Source organism: Hakea prostrata, chromosome 1, assembly GCF_041222555.1.
Source record: "Hakea prostrata isolate BN-2017 chromosome 1, UWA_Hpros_2, whole genome shotgun sequence".
Taxonomy (NCBI): Eukaryota; Viridiplantae; Streptophyta; class Magnoliopsida; order Proteales; family Proteaceae; genus Hakea; species Hakea prostrata.
Genome location: NC_142600.1, coordinates 63,618,697 through 63,640,331, shown reverse-complemented (window position 1 = coordinate 63,640,331; position 21,635 = coordinate 63,618,697). Strand labels below are relative to the sequence as shown.

Below are 21,635 nucleotides of genomic sequence, written 5' to 3'. Positions count from 1 at the left end.
CATGGTAAGAAGTTGAACATATCCATTATAAGAGTGAAAAATCTAAAAGAAATTAATAAAATATTATTCCCTCTTAACCACAAAGGAATATCTGCTGACTCGCTATCAAAGCAAACACCATTAAATTTTTAATGTTTCTCATAAACAATTTTTGTTTTCCTCCTGCTTCTCCTCCATCTGCAGGGTGCAATAGTTAATAAAAATATTCTACTGCTAAAAAACAAAAATTGAAAAAAAGTCAAGCCCTCAGTCGTGAATCGTGATTGATCAATTTGATCCAATTGGCATGTCCCTGTCTTGGAGTAAACGTTTCTTCAGAGAGCTGACTTGTTAGACATTCAAATCTTGCTCATAAAACTTTTGAGCTCTTTCAGAGGCCTTCCGCAAATAGCTTATGGCCATGATTTCCAGTCTTGCCTTTCCTAGTATCCTCTTCATCTTGTCTCTTCTTTTTCTCCTCTTGGCTGGCTGTCAAGCTAGAGTGGCGTTGGATTCTCATCTCATAGCTGGCGATGGAGGTTCATGGATTTCACCTTCCGGTGATTTTGCCTTCGGATTTCGCTCCCTTGAAGATAAGGATTTCTTCTTGCTCTGCATCTGGTTCAACCGAATACCAGATCAAACTATTGTTTGGTACGCCGATGGTGGTAACCCAGCACCCAGAAATTCCATAGTTGATCTTACCAAAGATGGTCAGTTGGTGCTTACAAATCCTGAAGGCCATCGTTTGTGGACAGCTGAAAAGATCAATCCCGAATATGTGGCTTACGCTGCCATGCTCGACAATGGCAATTTCGTGCTTGAAAGCGAGAACTCTGATCGTATATGGGAGAGCTTCAGCCAACCCACAGACACGTTGTTGCCTGGACAGACACTGCAAGTGGGTAGCAGTCTTTCTTCTCGGCAATCGAGCACTGACTACTCAAGGGGAATGTTTCAGCTCCAATTACTCTATAATGGAACCCTCGTTCTCAATCTTGTTACCCTACCTTCTTATTATCCTTACCCTCCCTACTTTACTATTGGGGCTATTAATCCAGCTGATCATCGTTCGACGTTGGTCTTCAATGAATCAGGCCATCTTTATATAAAATCGAGTGACGGATACATGGTGGATCTCTCACCACCCAACAGACTGCCAAGTGCTGATTTCTATCGCAGGGCGACCCTTGATGTCCGTGGAGCATTTTATCTGTATGCCCATCCAAAGCCTTCTCATGGTGGTGTTACTAAAGAATGGTCAATCGAGAAATCATTTCCCGAGTATGTCTGTGACATTAAAGGGTTACTAGGCAGTGGTGCTTGTGGTTATAATAGCTACTGTGAAGTAGTTAATGGGATGCCCAAATGCAAATGCCCACCTGAATACACACTAATTGATCCAAACAACAGTTTTGGTGGCTGCAAACCAAATGCCCCAATTTTTTGTGAAGATGGTGAGTCTGGTTCTCCTGAGAGTCTGTTTGAGTTCAAGGAGTTGAAAGGCACAGATTGACCTTTATCTGAATACGAAAGGATTGAGCCCGTTAGTGAGGAGGACTGCAAGAACTCTTGCTTGCTGGACTGTTATTGTGCAGTTGTTACCTATAAGAATCTAAAATGCTGGAAGAAGAGGCTTCCTCTCTCCAATGGGAGGTTCAAGGCAAACTACACTTTGAAGGCTTTCTTCAAGGTAAGGCTTGCAAAATCTTCAAGCATGAAGAAGAAAGGTCAAACAATAGCTATCTTGGATGGATCAATGGGTGGTTCTTTATTTATGATTAACTTCCTATTGTTAGCTGCAATTTGTCTGACTGCTTTTATTGCATACCAAAGAAGATCAAATATTAGTAAGCTAGTTTCCAGCATTTCAGAGATAGATCTGGACAGGAATCCTCTCCAACCTCAGACAGGGCAGGGGCCGGAAATTGCAGACGAGCCAGATCTGACTAATCTGCACTCATTTACGTACGACGAACTCAAAAAAGCAACAAATAATTTCAGGGAAATATTGGGAGAGGATGATTTTAGCATTGTTTACAAAGGTCTGCATACTCTGGGCTCTAATAATCTGGTAAAAAAAAAAAAAAAAAAAAAAAAAAAAGAAGAAAGAGAGAGAGAGTATTTTTTAAAAAAAAAAAAAAAAGGGGGGGGGCGACCACCCCCCCACAATCTGTTTGGTTTGTTGGTTTGTGGGGGGCCGCCCCCCCCCCTTTTTTTTTTTTTTTTTTCCCGCCCCCCCCCTTTTCCTCTTTTTTTCTCCCCCCCCCCCCCCCCCCCGGAACCAAAACACCCGGACCCCCCCCGGCACCCGGGGGCCCCCCCCTTTTTTATAAAAAAACGCCCCCCCAGATCATCCATTGTGATATTGATGAGGAAAGAATAAATAGACCAGAATCAGTGCGGTTTAAACCCAGTTCGGTCAGAACATTTGGACCAGCTCGGTCCAAACTTAGTCCAACCAGATCGGACCATGTTAGACCGACCAAGTTAAGATCGGTTGAATAAATATAAAGGTAAATCTGAATAAGATTCTAGCCAAAGAAACAGTGTTCAACCAGGACTCTACTACTTGTGTTTGAGTAGGGCACAATGACTAAGAGTCAGATCACAACCAAACTAGGGTTTGAGTCTCACTCGAACTCGTACGGGAAAAGTCTATAAAAAGGTAAAGGAGCACAAGAGAAAGGTACGCTGAATAGAATTATCACTATTCGTATTATTATTGTTCATTACTTTCTTGCCTTCCTTAGTCGGATTTCTAACTAGATCGTCGGAGTTGAAAACTCGACCTCCACGGTCGAGCTCATCTGTGCAGGTTTAACCGGCTGAAGGGACGAACAGGATTGTGCAGCAACAATTGGCGCCGTCTGTGGGAACTTGATCAAAAGGCTATTATGAAGACGAGATCAGGTTTGGTAATCGAAGAGTTGTCTGGTGGAGAAAAGGAGGTCGACCAGGGTGGGATGGAAAAAATTCCCGAACTCCAGATTCAGCAAGATCCTCCAATTCTCCCAGACACACCAGCAAATCCATATGCGACAACACATCAAATTGTCGAAGTTCAAAAGGAACAAGTTGAGATGAGAAAAGCAATCTCATCCTTAGGTGAGTTGATCAGGTTGGCTATGCAGCATGTAATTGCTCCCGAAGTAGATTCTCAGAAAAAACAAAGAAGTCCAGAGGGGAGCAGACGTGACCGACCACCAGTGATCGACCAGATCCCTCAACAATCTCAAAAAGAACTGGTGAAATCTCGAGCATCGAGGGAGGATAATCCTCCAGTCAACAACGATGAAGATCGAGGAAGCAGAGACAGATCCAAAGAAAGGCCTCAAAGGATAAAAAAGATCATAATGGTTCAAAGAAGCGTGATGACGAGATGAATAAGAAAATTGCCGACATTGGTGAAACAGTCAAAAAGGCGTTAAAACTCGGTAAAGAAGAGCTATACGCCGTCTTAAAGGAGGACCCTTTCATCAAAAGCGTCTCGGAGGCGGAGATGCCAAAAGGCTTCAAATGTCCGACCTTCAAGGCATACGATGGATCGAAGTGTCCTAAGCACCACATCACCCATTATAAGTCTGTCATGTCTACTCAAAGACATAATGAAGCAGCCATGTGCCGCAGTTTCCCAGCGTCATTGACCGGAGCTGCTTTAGATTGGTACCAAGCTCTGCCTCGGGGCACAATAAAAAGTTTCGAACATCTAGGTCGGACTTTCTTATTGCGTTTCCAAAGCGGAGTAGAAACCAAAAAGAGAGAAGATACCCTGTTTGCCGTAAAACAGGGGCGAACGGAGTCCATTAGAGATTTCCTTGAGAGATTCAATAAACTGACCATGCAGATTGAGAATCTGGATGAAAAGATAGCCTTTCACGCCTTGTACCAAGGGCTCAGCCATGAAGGCTTACTTGAAAGACTTCTGAATGACATGCCAGAAACATATAACGATCTCCGTGAGCGATGCCACAAGCAAGCCGAGATATCGAAACAATTGAGTCTCGAAAGAAGGAGCATCCGAACATGGAGGCACGAACATATAAAGAAAAGTACCAACTCGTCGAAGATCGACCATAAACCCGACCGGGGATGATGGTCGACCCGAACAGAAAGGTTACCGACCATGAGGAGATCGGAAATCCCGATGCAGATTAAAGATCGAGGAATCCTACAACAACCCGAAAAGTTACATTCTCGACCAGGAAATCGGGACAAAAGCAAATATTGCGACTTCCACAAAGATCATGGACACCGGGACGGATGACTGTCGACAACTAAAAGAAGAAATTGACAGAATCATCGATCAAGGACGACTCGTAAAATACATCAAACCTACCCAGCCTGATCAAAAGCAAACAGAAGGGGGTAGGAAGAGGCATAGATCTCCGAGCAGGGAAGGACGCCAAAACAAGTCCCGACCACGAGAAAGAGGAGATAATCAAAAACGACCACCAATATTTACTGTATTTGGTGGTCCAACTGAGGAGTCTAGTAGGCAAGCCAAAAGAAAAGCACGATATGTGGGGAATGCCGAGCTTGAAAAACCAGGTGAGAAGGTCACTTCAGAGCCAATCACCTTCTCAACTAAAGATAAGCAGGGGGTAAATACTCCCCACGACGATGCCCTTGTCATCAAAGTCACTCTGGCCGGAACAGAGATCCATAGAGTCCTAGTAGATACTGGGTCGTCAGCAGATATTTTGTCATTAGAAGCTTTCCAAAAATTACAGCTAGATGAGAAAATGCTGATCCCTTGTGGGACGCACTTGTACGGTTTCACAGGAACCTCAACCCGAGCTGAGGGCACTATCAGATTGGATCTTCGTATTGGTGAACACCCCAGAGACAGGGTCGTCCAAACAAATTTTATGGTCGTCCGAGATCTGTCAGCCTATAATATGATCTTAGGACGACCAACCCTTTGTGCCCTGGAGGCGGTAGTATCATCCTTACACATGAAGATGAAATTCCCAACAAAAAAGGGAATAGGAGAATGTTCCGCCGATCAAAAGGGGAGCAGGCAAAGCTACGCCAATTACATGAGAAAGAGGGTAAAAACAAGCTCTACCATGGCGGTTGAAGTCAGAGATGATCGTGATGAAGAAAACATGCAAAGAGCTGAACCGGTAGAAAAATTGGAAAAGATTATGCTGAATTCAAGGGAAGATCAAGGAACTATGATTGGAGCAGAACAAGAAGAAGAATTTAAAAATAGTCTAACCAGCTTTCTACAGAAAAATACTGATGTCTTTGCATGGTCCGCCGAAGATATGCCCGGAATCGACAGAACAGTAGCCGAGCACAGGTTGAATATTGACCCGCATGCAATTCCAATAATACAAAAAAGAAGAAATTTTTCTTTGGAAAAGCATGAGGCAATCCGAACAGAGGCTCAGAAGTTGAAGCAGTCCGGATTCATTAAACCCATCGACCACCCAACTTGGTTGGCCAATGTGGTGATGGTAAAAAAGAACAACGGAAAATGGAGAATGTGCACAGACTATACCGACCTCAATAAAGCCTGTCCAAAGGATTGTTATCCTCTACCAAGGATAGACTTGCTCATCGATGCAACCGCCGGGCACGAGATGCTCAGTTTCATGGACGCTTATTCAGGATACAACCAAATCTTGATGAATCCAGACGACCAGAAACACACAGCATTCATGACAGACAGGGATAGTTATTATTATAAAGTAATGCCCTTCGGTCTAAAAAATGCTGGGGCAACCTACCAGCGAGCGGTCAATAAAATTTTCGAACAAAGAGATAGGCGGGAATATGGAGGTATACGTTGATGACATGCTGATAAAGAGCACATCTCAAATCAACCATCTGAAGGACCTAGCAGAAGTCTTTGAGGTACTCCGAGCATACAAAATGAAGCTCAACCCAGAGAAATGCGCTTTTGGAGTATCTTCAGGAAAATTTCTGGGGTTCATGGTATCCCGAAGAGGAATAGAAGCTAATCCAGAGAAGATAAAAGCCATACAAGAGATGAAACCGCCAAAAAGCATCAAGGAAATACAAAGTCTTACTGGTCGGGTAGCAGCCTTGAACAGATTCATAGCCCGGTCAGGAGAGAGATGTTCACCTTTCTTCCAAGCCTTGAAAAACTTATCCAAAAAGGGAGTACCAGAATGGAGCGAGGAGTGTCAACAAGCTTTCGAACACCTAAAAGAAAAGCTAACTACTCCACCTCTGCTTGTACGACCAACCACAGGAAAGGAACTGATCGTCTACTTGGCAACTTCACCCCTGGCTGTTAGTGCGGTATTAGTGCAAGAAGAAGGAAAACAAAGAAACCCGGTTTACTATGTGAGCCATGTGCTCATTGATGCTGAAACAAGATATCCGTAAGTGGACAAGCAAGCTCTGGCCTTGGTCATAGCTGCCAGAAAACTGAGACCATATTTTCAGTCACATCCTATTGCAGTACTGACAAATTTTCCCTTGAAGAAAATACTGCACCGACCAGACTTGGCCGGAAGATTGGTATCATGGGCAGTCGAGCTTAGTGAGCATCAAATAGAATTCCGACCAAGGCCAGCTATTAAAGCTCAGGTCTTAGCTGATTTCATCCTTGAAACTTCTGAGCCAGAGCATGAACAAGAGGAAGAGGCCACTCCCGAAAACATCAAGAGATGGATACTTTCAGTGGATGGTTCCAGCAACGCACAGGGGAGTGGAGCGGGATTGCTCCTAATCAGCCCAGGAGGATTCCACATCCGGTATGCCCTACGTTTCCAGTTCAAAACCTCAAATAATGAAGCAGAATATGAAGCACTGATAGCTGGTCTTCGCATAGCTAAAGCCCTCGACATTCAGAATATTGAAGTTAGAAGCGATTCACAACTTATTGTGAATCAAGTGAACGGGCTATATGAAGCAAAAGAGAAAAGGATGGCTAAATATCTGACCATGGTCAACCAATACAGACAGTTCTTCAAAAACATCCAAATCCAACAAGTCCCTAGAGCAGAAAATGAACAGGCAGATGCCTTATCTAGGTTGGCTACGGATGAAATAGAAGCAGAACCGGTTGTATATATGGAAGAGCTACAATTTCCGAGCATCAATCTGACCGACCAGATGCACATTCAGTCCGAGCACGGTTGGATGACCCCAATAATTCAATTATCTTGAAGGTGATCTACTACCAGAAGATCCAAAGGAAGCTCGAGCTGTAAAGCAGAGAGCAGTTAGATACACTGTCAGAAATGACAAGTTGTACAAAAAGTCTCTCACCCGACCATTGTTACGATGTGTGGGGGCTCCAGAAGCAGCCGTCATCCTAAAAGAAATTCATGAAGGAAATTGCGGAAGTCATATAGGAGCTAGGGCCTTAGCAGATAAGGTAATAAGGCAAGGATATTATTGGCCCACACTACAACAAGATTCGAAGGCTCACGTCCGTAGATGTGACAAGTGCCAGGCACACGCCAACATACCTCACGCTCCTGCAATGCCTCTAACATCAACTCTCTCTCCGATTCCATTCGCTAGATGGGGGATAGACTTGGTAGGGAAACTACCAAAGGCCACAGGAAGCAGAGAGTACTTGGTGGTGGCGGTCGATTACTTTACTAAATGGGTGGAAGCTGAAGCATTGGCATCCATAAATACCGATCAGATGAAAAAATTCGTCACGCATAATATCATGTACCGGTATGGTATCCCAAAAATCATAGTCACCGACCACGGTAAACAGTTCGAAAATGCTGAATTCGAACGATTCTGTAAAGAGCAAGGCATAGAGCACCGTTGGTCTTCTGTAGCATATCCACAAAGCAATGGTCAAGTGGAAGTGACTAATAGATCCATGATTGAAGGATTAAAGAAAAGATTGGACCAGTCTAAAGGTAGATGGGTAGAGGAGCTACCTAAAGTTCTGTGGTCTTACCGAACTACTGCCAGGACGACCACCGGTGAATCTCCATTCCGACTAGCTTATGGAGTCGAAGCTCGGATTCCTGTAGAGGTTAAGGTCGGATCTATTAGAGAAGAAGAATTCAATGAAGAAGCTAACATCGAAGGGATGAGGGCCAACATAGACTTCATTGAGGAAATCAGAGATAAGGCACAATATCGATTGGAGGAATACCATAGACGCATTGCAACACATTACAATGCAAGGGTCAAAATGCGACAGTATCTTCCTGGAGATCTGGTCCTCCGCAAATCATCTGCCTCTGATCCTACAAATCAAGGAAAGCTTGCTCCTAACTGGGAAGGACCGTACATCGTAGTACAACAAATTGCCCCAGGAGCATACAAGTTGCGCGATCCAGAGACCGGCCAACTCATACCTAGGACCTGGAATTCAAACAACTTGAGGAAATACTATCAATAGTATAAAAGCCTCAACAAATTTTGGAGTTTTCTTTCAGTTTTCGTCTTTAAATTGTTTAGATAGTACAATTGGTGATTCAGACATTTTGAGTTGAATAAAGTTTTTGAAATTTCTACATATCATTACAGCTAAGATGATCATGGAGGTATTGACAAACAACTAAAATTCATCAACCGACATACTAAGGTCGGAAAACACAAAAGCCCTAAGCAACTTAGGCACCGAAAGCCCTAAGTCAGGCACACAAAAGCCCTAAGCAACTTAGGCACCAAAAGCCCTAAGTCACTTAGGCCACCGACCTACTAAGGTCGAAAAATAAAAAGCCCTAAGTCACTTAGGCACACAAAAGCCCTAAGCAACTTAGGCACCAAAAGCCCTAAGTCACTTAGGCCACCGACCTACTAAGGTCGAAAAACCAAAAGCCCTAAGTCACTTAGGCCACCGACCTACTAAGGTCGAAAAATAAAAAGCCCTAAGCAACTTAGGTACCAAAAGCCCTAAGTCACTTAGGCACACAAAAGCCCTAAGCAACTTAGGCACCAAAAGCCCTAAGTCACTTGGGCACCAAAAGTCCTAAGTCACTTAGGCACCAGAAGCCCTAAGTCACTTAGGCACAGAAGCCCTAATATTTGAAAGAAAGGAATAACGTTTGATCAAAAACATCTTTGGAGATTAAAATAAAATTTCATTCCATAAGACAAAGTTATCCATACACATTCTTTCCCAAAAAGATCAAGGATGATAATAAAGCAAGTTTACAAAAAAACTAAGATTTAATCTATGGCTTCTTCAGATCGGACACCTTTTTTGATGTAGAGGTTCCCGAGCTACCAACCTCTGGCAAGGGATCCCAGTTGGAATCCAAAAACTCAGACACTTCAACCGGTTGTGGCTTAGGAAACCTTGCACGGGAAGCACACCATGAAGGACGGGGAATTTTAAGGTCGTCAAAAATTCCAGGATCGATCAGCTCTTGAAAGCGTTCCAAATCCAAGTCTTTGAAAGCTGCAATAATACCCTGGTAGGCATGACGCCGAGCATAAATATACCCGGGCGCAGCTACTTTGGCCATAAACTTCTTACAACTAGACGTCCTAACCCACCTCTTGATCACCTCATAGCGAAGCTCGGTAGGGATATCCTCGAAAACACAAGGAGCTTTCTCCTCAACTGCCTTCATCAACTTGGCCACCCGGTGATCCGAGCTCTCTAACTTGGCACGGAGGCTAGAAATCTCTCGCATCCTTGCCGACCAAGGAACCTTGGGTTTCCTCCAGGCTAGTCTGAAGAGAAGATTTCTCCTGCTCTATAGCTTCGTTCCTTCCTTTCAAGGCAGCAACCTCACTGAGAAGCTCGGCTTCCCGAGCAATTAAAGAATCCTTGTTGGCTTTCCAGGAAGACGCCTCAGCTTCCAACTCCTTAAGACGTTGCTCAGATTTCTGCAAAGCAAAGTAATCCTCCCGAGCAGAGTGAATACTTTGACCTACAGATTGAACCATAGCACATGCCATCCTACACACAAAAGGATTGGTCAGAATACATTAAGGAAAGGAAAAGAAAGAAACAACCAAAGAACTACATAGACATCACTTACCTGACTGTAATAGCATGGGCTTTGAGACGACCAAAATTCTCAAGATAAGCCATGTCAGCAGGAAGAAGCACCCCAGACATCCACTCATTAGCAACTCGGGAAATGACAGACGAGGTTCCATCAAAAACCGAGGAGCTAGCATCTAATGACCAATCAGGTCGAAGAATGTGGGATGACCCTGAAGCTCCAGCATCCGACCTGGGAATGTCCCCAGAGGACATGTTTTCTCCCAATGAGGGAAGAGACTCAGAGTCTGCCTTCTCCGAGCTGGCCATCTTTGAAGGGCGGGGAGGCAGGTCGCCAGTTCTCTCCTTTCGAACCCTGGCTGCTTTTCCCTTGGGGGAGGAAACTGGATCACTTGGAGCCTTATCCGACCTAGTCGGATGTTTCTTTTCCACTTGCTGCATCGTAGCAGCAACCTCCTCAAAATCATCTTCTCCGAGCATCACTACATCGTTTTCCGAGTAAGTTAACTTGGAACAAAAATGATAAAGAAACAAATAGACAAAAAGAAATTCTTACCACTCAAGAATCCCCAGTACTGAAGGATGTTCGGATATTCCGGACAATATCCATTCACAGCAAGCAAGTTCCGATCTTCAGTGGGGATCATCCGAATTCGATCCCTTGCTTCCTGTTCGGAATGAGATAAAGGCGGAATGGCATTTGAATCATCCTTGGGATATTTGGGCCAGGAGGTCGGAAAACTTGGGGAGGAGGCAGACCGAACAAAGAAGTAACGAGACCTCCAACCCTTGGTATTGGTTGGAAGAGTACCTGATCCTACAAAATTACCCTCCCACCGAGTTTGCAGAGAAGTTCGTTTGGAGAGGTAGAACCAACGATTCTGCTCTTGTTTTTTATACATAAAAAATTGAAGAAATAGAGGTATGGTCGGAATGACACCGACCTCAGACTGTTTACAGAATCCCCAGAAACAAATTATGTTGCGCCAACTATTTGGCGCCAACATCCCTGGACAAATCCCAAAATGATTGAGTATATCAGAAAAAATTGGGTGCACGGGAAGTCTGAAACCACTGACAAAGGCGTTTTCATAAACTGCAAACTCACCAGGAGAAGGTCGGTGAGCCCGATCATGGATAGACGGAACCCTCAGTATGAAGCTATCAGGAATGGAGTACCGAGCTCGGATGTCTTTCACATCATTCTCGGTGAGCTCGGACGGATAAAAACTGGGACCCGAAGTACTAGGGTCGAAATCTATGTGTTCGGAGGTCCTAGGACGACTTCTCTCAAAAGCTAAGGCTGAAGAAGAAAGCTTGAGCAACCAACGTGTCCTGTTCGTACTGAACCGACTACGAATACTTAATGAACTTAGCTCAGCATCGCTAAGTAAGTTGGGACGAGTACCAGGAGACAAGGTCGGATCAAGTTCAGTGTCACTTTCTGTGTCACTATACCCAGAAGAAGTAGCTCCACTGTTCCCAGAACGAACAGAAGAGCTCCCAGAAGAAGGGGGGAGAGGGGAAGATCTAGAGGGCCTAGAAGCTTTCTTCTTAACACCCATCACAAACAAGGAAACTATACTAAGGCTAGAATTGCAGAAGGAAAGAAATGACAAGCTAAAGTTCAAGGAAAATAAAAACAGAAAGGGAAAGGTACGCTCAGAGTGCAACCCTAAATGAAGAATAAAACAGAAAGAAATAACCAAAAAAGGCAGACGAACTTACTTGTGGCAAGAATAGAAGGAAGAACTCCTACGAAGGTCGAAAACAGGCACTTCAGAGAGACTGCAACTTCCGTCTTTTCCACAGGTGCAACAAGGCAAACAATAAAAAGTGAAAAAAGAAAATGAAGCTCAAACCTATATACTCCCAAAGAAATCCAAATTTAACGGATGAAAATGAAGGAAGACAAAGAGTTTTAATCTATTGACTTCACAGCTGTCCATATCCAACGACCACGTATAAAGATTCTTCAGGAAGATCCCAATCCAACGCTGTCAGTCTGGAAACCGAACGATTCGTCTTCTCAAATTAAAAAATCTCAAAAAGTCATTATGAAGAGTCATCATTTCCAGGCCACGTGTCGTTAAAGAGAATACGTGCAGAAGAACGTGCGCAGCCATTTCACACTCTACGATGCAGCACCCTGTCAGATGACGTCAGCCATAAAACCTCCAAACACTAGACTGTTAATACACACAAGTGACAGAGGTCGAAAGTATGAATGTATTCGGTCACCAAATCTCTGAAGCCCGAGCAAGATAAAGCTCGGACTCCAGAGACTGGGGGGCTTATGATGAGGAAAGAATAAATAGACCAGAATCAGTGCGGTTTAAACCCAGTTCGGTCAGAACATTTGGACCAGCTCGGTCCAAACTTAGTCCAACCAGATCGGACCAAGTTAGACCGACCAAGTTAAGATCGGTTGAATAAATATAAAGGTAAATCTGAATAAGATTCTAGCCAAAGAAACAGTGTTCAACCAGGACTCTACTACTTGTGTTTGAGTAGGGCACAATGACTAAGAGTCAGATCACAACCAAACTAGGGTTTGAGTCTCACTCGAACTCGTACGGGAAAAGTCTATAAAAAGGTAAAGGAGCACAAGAGAAAGGTACGCTGAATAGAATTATCACTATTCGTATTATTATTGTTCATTAATTTCTTGCCTTCCTTAGTCGGATTTCTAACTAGATCGTCGGAGTTGAAAACTCGAGCTCCACGGTCGAGCTCATCTGTGCAGGTTTAACCGGCTGAAGGGACGAACAGGATTGTGCAGCAACAGATATAAAGCCTCAAAACATACTCTTGGACAATTTTTTCTGCCCAAAGATTTCTAACTTTGGATGGGCAATGACAATGATGCCTGGGGAGGTCTTAACTTGTGGAAGGACTAGAGGGACTGCAGAATACATGGCACCAGAGTGGAACCCGAGAGAGCCGAATACAGAAAATAATATCACTGTAGAGGTGGATGTTTATAGCTTTGGTGTGATGTTGTTGGAGATTATATCTTGTAGGAGTTCAGCTGATACAGCATGGGGTGGAGAAAACAACATAACGTTCACGGGCTGGGCTGTCAACTGCTACCAAAATTCTGAACTTAAAGATTTGGTGGATGGGGATATGGACGCCATTGGGGATCGCAAGAGGCTAGTCAGTTGGTTGATGGTAGCAATTTGGTGTATTAACAGGACACCATCGGAGAGGCCTACAATGAATATGGTGTTACAGATGCTTGAAGGAACTGTCCATGTTCGTACTCTTAAATCTTCTTCCTCAAGCTTTTACTGTTAAAAATTGTGGTCACTTTTGTTTCAATTCATTCACAGCATTGAAATTGACATACTGATTTTCTGCTTCAAACACTACATACAGCTTTTACGTTGCACCGCAAATTCTATTCTGATGCAGAGCCGATTCCTTTGACACTACTCAAGATCTTTGCTTCTCTTGCTAAATCTGAATATACTCTTCCATGGTTCTTTCACCAAAATATATATCCATAATAGATCAATATGCTAATCTGTTTGGTTTATGAATCAACATGAATCTGGTAGAAAACATATATGCCTTCTCTGCATCCACTGCATGCCACATTTGATTGGCTTTATTTTGGATGTGCAGATTATGTGGTTTATTCATTGGGCAGTGGTTGCTAAGATGTATCAGTTGAATCTGTCATGTATTAGGTTTTAGTATCTAAAATTGCAACACTGGCATCAGTCTCCCTTGATACCAAAGAGGATCAGCTAGGGTTTGTCCCAGATCAACCAGTTTTACCCTTTTTTTACGATAAAAGAGATCATTTTAAATTTCTAGCAGGAGGATTTTTGTATAGAGAGACTGAAGAGTGCAACGCCCTGCGATAAGTACATCATTTTGTCTGCAAAACATTCAGACTTTTGTCTTAGAAGGGGATAATCAAATAACATGAGAGTGGCCATTGAAGACGCCCTTAAGGTTTGTAAGAGGTCAAGGGCTAAACTCAATGGTAGGGGTTCGAGTGTGCCCCTCCATGGTTTCCATTCCAATTCCTCACATTAGATTCATACATTCAATTAAGGCATATTTTTACACCCTTGAACACAAAACTTCTGCAATCAGCTGAGGCATTTCTATCTATTTTGCCTTTGGTTTTTGCAATTAATCGCACTTCTCATCATGATAGAGGCTGTGGAGGTGAAACTATTGGTTTAAATCTCAGCGAACTGCTGGTTGAACAAAATGTAAGAAATAATAAAACCAGTGTTGTAAAAGAACAGGAAGTCCAGCTTTAATGTCATCGGTTTCTTTTGGATTTCTCATTCCTTTCATTCCATTGACCAGCAAGCTTCTCCATGCTTTCAATATTCACTCTCAAGCATCGGTGCAACTGCTTTATCATGCTGTAACTAGACATGCTTTAATGTTTGATTGGCTATGTATCTAAGTAATTAGGTGACAGTGCTAGGAGTATTTGAAGCATTTTTTTTTTTTTTGATAGATAAAGAATTCATTACCAAAGAAAAAGGGGAAGTGGAAGAGAACAATGGACGGGTCAGGAAAACTCCTAACGAGACCTATGAGACCCTAAGCAAATCAAACCAAAATAATGCAAGGTGCAAAGCCTAGACCAAAGTTAAGTAAGTACAAACGTAAAATTAACATGGCACATGGCCAAGAACCAAAAACCAGACATGACAGACAAATTAGTAGTACATATTATTTTTTTGCCTCTTCCTAGGGGATTGAGCTTGATCAAATCCTCATGAAGTGATGCCATCCTTTAGTAGACTTGCTAATTTGTCGACTCTGAAGTGGCCGGGAGAGGGGGTTATGGAGTATCAGAACTGGAACTGTTCCCTTGCACAAAGTAACCAATTTCATCTTGCCCATTATTGTCAACAGTTACCAAGCCTGGGTCAAGGGAGGGGGGAAAATGGGTTGGAAATCGGTTGAAGGAAATGGGCCAACAGGGGAAGAGAAGAGGGCTATGGAGGGGTGATGGCAAGGGTGCATGGAGGGTAAGGACTGAACTAGCCTAGTAGGGAAGAGGTGGGTGGAGCAAGCTAGGCCCAACCTAGGAAAGTGGGAAACTAAAGGAGAAAGTGAGTTAGTTGGCCCACAAGAAGTGAGGTGTCACACCGCACCCACCAGTATTGGTCCCGCCCCACAATCCATGGGTACGATCCGTTACAGGATCCACGGTTTACCCATCAATAATAATAAGTGCAAGCAATAATAATCAAAAGTAAGAATAAAAAGATACTTCCTTTATGGCACCAACCAACTCCATTCAGTATCCTTCTCCACTTAGGAATGAAAATCCTCATGGAGTGTCTACCTCTGTTGGACTCCATTCCCTAACCCTATGGTCACCATATATTGTTGTGGCGGATGCTCTCATGTCCCCTCACGACTCCCGGCCGCTCCTTGGATGTCCATGAGCTCAAACCCTAACATATGTAGCCCTACCAATGCATGATCAACAGTGGACCAATGAATCTCCACATGGACTGGCTACCGTTGTAGGATGAAACAGAGTCACGTTACTACTATCACGGGTCGTTCGGCTTCAATACCCCTAACGAAAGGGTAGTAGCATGTATAGGTACATAGCCATGCATTCTAGACTTCCCATGTATGTCATCCAACAACCATGATAGTGCTGGAGGCATTAGTAAGCAGTGTCCCATACCACAGCCCCTGATATCCCAAGCAATGGATATCCAATGTGGATACCCTCCACCATAATTACATCACATCATCAACCATCATCATATAACTAAACATCTAACATCACATAGCAATTGAAGTACATTTCATCATCATTCACAAACCATAATTATTCATAATTATATGAACCTATTGTTACAACAAGTTACAGGACTATAAATGCATTCAAAGATAAAATAATTCATCATAGATTATATCAGTACATATATGTAAGAATGTATCTTTACCTATAAATTTGTAAAGCTTACTAAAGTGCAATTAGACCTCAACCACAACAGTCCCAATATTCCTTAGAGATCACCTAAAGGTAGGTTACAAAGTTACATTAAAGACAGGAGTCAAAATAGAGCAACAACAGAATTGCTTGAGGTTCTATGACCCAGCCGGTCACTTGGGGCGGTTGGTTGGGCAAGCGACCGCTCTAAGCGACCTTCCCAGTTCTAGACTACTTCTAGGTCTGAAATTCCAATTTTTGGTCTCCCAATTTTAATCCGATTTTGGGACGATCTAGATCAAAATTTCATTCTTAAAGAGCCTACAACACAAGCACAACCCAAAACCCTAGAATTCTATTGATTCAATAACCACATCATCTCCTTCGATTAGATCAATCCTTTATTTGGATGCTAGGATCCGTTTTTAGACATGATCTAACCAAAATCTTTGATCGATAATAGAATCATCACAAATAACTTACCATCACATCAAGGAGGATGGATCCACACCATTCAAAGAGATGAGGAAAGAATGTAGGGGGTGTGAGATCAACTTTCCTCCGAAAGATTCACTAAACTGACAAAGGATTGGATTTTCTTCACAAATCACGCTTCATTCACCTTCCCACATGTGTTCTTTGCCTTCTAACCGTCCACAGTAGTAATTTTGAATATAATAATAAGAGAAAAGGTAGAAGTTAATTATTTATAGCGAACATGAGCAAATTAGGATTTAAATCTTGCAAGCAGACATGGGCGGTCGCTTGGGGTAGTTGATTGGTCAATTAATTGCCTTAAGCAACCGCGCCCTAATACTTTTCAGTACTTTGGTGCTTTGCTCAAGTGGTTGATCCCCAACTCAAACCTAACCCTAACCAACATGTGGGTGGTGTTCTTACCTTGATTCTAGACATCTTCAATGTACTCCAATTGGTGATCCACTTTCCTAGTTCATCAGGGTTTCCAATGGATCTCGTAAGAGTTTCCGAAATGCCAAGTTCTTCATTAGCAGAATCCAGATCCATGGACTCAGGGTATGGATCAATGACTTCAACTCGGATACTCTACAACTTATTACAGCTGGACCTGCAATACGAATCTTGGGTTAGAAATATAGGGATTGTTACAAGAGGTAAGGGGAAAAGTGAAATGGGAGGGCCTACGAGAGAGATATGGGCCCTAGAGAAAGGAGAAAGAATAGGAGGTGTGAGGGAGTGGGTGGGCCTTGAAGGGTTAATAGGAAGGGTTAAGGAGGGTGAATAAGAGTTGGTGGGAGTGGGTGAGTCCCCAGCGGAGGATAGGAGGGGGAAACGAATGGGTGGGCCTCAAAGGGTGAATACCAGGAGAAAGAGGGGGCTTCATTCAGTAAAGGGGAGAAATCAAGGGGGACAAAAGGGTTTTACACAAAAGAAGAAAGTAAGGGGTAATGGGAGGCAAGGAGGTAGAGATGCAAGGAAAAGGGAAGGAAAATGACGGACTAGCCAACAGGAGGGGCTCAAAGACAACGATAGCATCAGTCAAGGGAACAATGATAGAGGAAGCAGAAAAGATCTATGAAAAAGGAGCTAGAGGCACAAAGGCCAGCAACAAAGACCCAGAGAGAACCAAGCTAGGGATCCTATGTTGTAATCACAGTAGCAATGGCTTCTAGACTATCACTGCCAAGAGGAGTGAACCAATTCGATCTGGTCAAGAATCTCTAGCCTACCCAGTGAAGGATGCGACTTGTTCATGTGGGGAAGACATTGAGTTGTGTCCAAGGGAGTTGAGACCTCGGTCCAAATGTAATTATATTGAACAGAATGTTGTGGAGCACACACTGCATAGGCTTGATAGCCAAATGAGTCACACAATAGGCGTTGTGGCAGTTGCCACTCATACCTAACCTCTTGGAAAAAAGTAAAGGCAAAAGCTTTCTTGATAGAGATCATAGAGGGGAGCGGAGACTTAGCCAAATGTCAACACATATTTGAGTAAAAGTCAGGTGCTCCTTCGATTGGGTAATGTAAATGACAAGAGAAGAGCACCTCCAGCTGATCCCACTAGATTAAGCCCCCAAATGCGCCAATAATGAAGAGGGAGCCCATGAAGAGACACCTAGAAAGGTACGTAAAAGAAGTCCTCTCTATTGAGATGCAGTTCATGGTGCCATTGTCGAACTAAAATGGGCTTCTTCCGAACCCACTAGGCTTCTTGAGCTCTCCTTTTGCTGATGTTATCTGAGAACTTGAACAGGAAGAACCCATAGTCAAGTGGGAAGGTCTCCGTCACTTTTGAAGGCTTTGATTGTTTAGGCAGAGATGACTACATGATGTTAAAGTAAGGTTGAGAGCAAAGGAAATGGCCAACAATACAATAGTTCTAGAGGGAGATTTCTTTGTTTAGAGCAATCATCTGGAAGAAGACTACACTTTCACCATCAACCAAAGAGGGGGGGGGGATATGGTGAAGGGACAAGCTATGACGAGGCAAAATGGAAAATGAGGCAAGGAGAGAGGATAGAGGAGTGGTTGGGAGGGAAGAGGAGAGTCATTGATGTCTAGTGGAGAAGGGGTGAAGATTGGAGGGGGTTGGAGTAGGTCTGGGGGTGAGGGTGGAGGAGGACAGTCCATTCAGTCCCGACAAAGTTCAATTAGCTCAATCAGAATTTCCTCAATATCATGGAGGGTAAAAGAAGTATACCATACTTATATTTGGAGGCCGTCTGCTTGATCTGGTGCTTCCCCCTTTCTGTCCTAGTCCTACTTTATCCACATTGTTTGTCTTGAGTTCCATGACTGGGCAAGCGTGGTAAACATTGGAAACTAGAGCCCAAAAGGACCAGTCCATTTAGAGGGGATGGAAGGGATGATGAGGATGTTGGACCTCATGATCGAAAGTTAGCTAGTCCTACAGAGAGACCACCACCTCCACCATCACTGGCAGTAGTAGGTGAGAGTGAGGGATGGGGAGGTTTACCAACAAGGTACATGGGTGAGAGTTAGTTCAACCATGTGAGACAAGATTTGCACCATGTTGGAACTGCATCTCGAGGTCGTAATGCTTCGACGACAAATTCAAGGAAGGAGAAGAGGAAAAAGCACGTATATGGCATAGAGGACACATCATCATATGGGTCTTACCATCTTGCTAATGCAGAGAGCATGGTGGGCTCTACAAGATCCATGACCATAGATCATTCAAAGGCTCTACCTCTAGGGGATCCAAATGGCATAGACTCGCAGAGTCCTAGTCATATGATACCACTAAGGAGAGTGTCGGTTCTACTTCTGGGTCGACTTATAGAACTTAAGGTGTCCTTCTCGGCTATCAAACTTAAAGTCAGCCACCATTGGAACCTTATGGTTATGGAGCTTATGGAGTCCTTTCCACTCTCAGCTATCAGAGTCAGCCACTGGGACCTTATTATGATTATGGAGCTTATACTCTCCCTTCCAACAACTAGGGTGCTTCTTCGTTTGTTGAGCATATCTTAAACCATACATCTATACCATAGCCACAACCAGCCTTTCCATCAGTAGTTGAATTAGTTGATTATCTAGAGATTTTGAACTTCTCACCATCAAGACATCTTAGGCATGTGGATGATACCATATATAAAGCTGTAGTTGTTGACTACGTTGACAACTATATGGACCATATCTCATGGGACATGTATTATGCTTGGTATGGGTTGCAAAGGAAAGGGGGACACATATTAGACCTAACACAGTAGAAGTGTATCACTTTTCTTCATTTGTTGTCTACTTGACTAGTCCAATTGTCTTGTTGTCCATGTAATTGACTATTGAGACTGTGTAAGTTGTAAGTTACTAAGTTTTAAGTTCTAACTTCTAACTTCGTTTGTTCTCCATGATGGTTAGAAATTCTATAAGTTGTAATGTAACACAGTTGCCTACTTCGTAGTATTCTCGATTCTTTTCATATGGTACTATATACTTAAATGTTAACTTTTCAATGTTTTTTTGGTAAACTAGTAGTTCAATTATGTTTTATTATGCTCTAAATAAGTAGAATGTAAGAATTCAGACCATCTAGAGGTCTTGTAAGACTTGAAATAGAGGGTCAAAACATCCTAGAAAAAGTACTAGGTTTTGACCAAATTTTCGATCGACCTTGGAAATTTTGACTGAAATTTTAACCTTAGTTGAGATAGAAACATAGCTTCTCAATTTATTGTTATGATATTACTTATTGTAAACCGCCTATCATTAGTCCTAAAAAAAGATGTCATATCACTAATAGCACCTAGAGAGAATGCTCTAGTATATAATTAACAATTGCGATGCTTTACTGCTGCAATAAGTTATTATCTTTTTTTGTTTTCCCTACATGAGATGGATTTCTGACTTTAAGATATCAGCTTTGCCAAAGTTTTTTGTTTTTTTTTTCATAGAGATTTATGTTGCTTGCTTGTTCTTTTGGGTGTATTCGTGTTCTATATCTATTGTTTTTTGAGTTTTTATTTTGTGGGGGCTGACCGGTAAAGTTTTCAGAAAATTGAAGTAGGTTGGAGTCTCTTTTTTTTCTTTTTTTTTTGGGGGGTGGGGGTCGGGTGGGGTGGGGGGCGGTGTTTCTGCAAATATGAGCATCTTTAGGAGATTTCTTAGTTTGAGCGCACGAATGAGGTTTGTAACTTGAAGGTGATTTAGAGTGAACCAGGAAGTTTGTTTGTAAAATTAAAAAGTTCAGTAAGGTTTGACAAAATAAAAAATTAGATTTTCTTACACCCCTAGACAAAATGGTCATTTTCAAAGTTAAGAGAAAAAATCATTTTGGGTTACTTGTAATTTTTCAAAAAATCTAAAGTGCGCAATCTAAAATATTTCCCACTTAACTGTCAGTTAAGTTTTTTTAACCCAATTTAAGTGGACGCCCTAAAAGAAACTCCATCAATTATCAAGCAAGGGAAGATGAAAATCCATCTATTACAAAATCTTAATTCTTAACCCAAATCTGACCATTTATTTGAATAAGGTGATGAGAATGACCATGCCCCACCCATTTGTTTTAGGCCAACACTAATCACATCCCAAACCCTCATTAGTTGATTCTCAAGCTCCAAACCCAAACCGTAGCTAAACTACTTTAGATTTGTTGATTGATTTTTGGGGATGTTTTTGTCATTGTGTGGTAAAGAAGTTTTTCTTTTGGGATGTTTTTGTCATTGTGTGGTAAAGAAGTCTTTCTCATGGTAAAAAATATAGCCGAAATTTTCCGAATTTCGGTCATTTCAGCAAGTAGCGAATTTTTTGGGGGACTGAAACTGAAACTGACAATATTTCGATGAGATATTAGCTATATCTCACAAAAAATCGACGAATGGGCGAAATCCAGCGAAACTTCGCTTGATATCTCTGTCAGTCTTTCTTTTGTTTGAAGCTCCGTCGCCTGAAATCTGCAGGAAGAAATACAAATAAATATAGCCAAAATTTTGGTTTTTCAAATGTTTTTGGAAATAATTGACTCTAGCGTGGATTTTTTATTCGCAGCTGAAGGCTGAGATCTCGCTATGTATGCTAGAACAAATCAAAGGGTTGTGATAGAAGATGCAAAGGTATCAATGTAAATATGAGTATTTATTTTTACATTAGAAGATTTAATGTTTTTGAATTGACAAATGAAACCCCTGACTCTACACGACTCAACCTATGGCTTTTGAGGTGACGAGATTGACGCGAACACGTTATCCTTCTTTGTAGTAGAAGAAGAGCTCTTCAACCCGCGCAAACCATGGAATATGTCGTCATCACCCTCAACGTCATATTTAAGGCTTATCAAATTTGGCAAAGATGAAAACTTTG

The 21,635-nt window shown here is 42.5% G+C and overlaps 1 protein-coding gene across 1 annotated transcript; it reads left to right on the top strand.

Annotated features, from left to right (window-relative positions):
- The first annotated feature begins 394 nt into the window (after positions 1-394).
- LOC149029372 (G-type lectin S-receptor-like serine/threonine-protein kinase LECRK3) lies at positions 395-13,377 on the top strand. Its single transcript, XM_089143202.1, is given in 4 exon segments — positions 395-2,053; positions 4,185-4,812; positions 6,584-6,852; positions 12,668-13,377. Coding segments are annotated over 4 exon segments (3,084 nt in total). The 3' UTR covers positions 13,196-13,377.
- Positions 13,378-21,635: the final 8,258 nt, after the last annotated feature.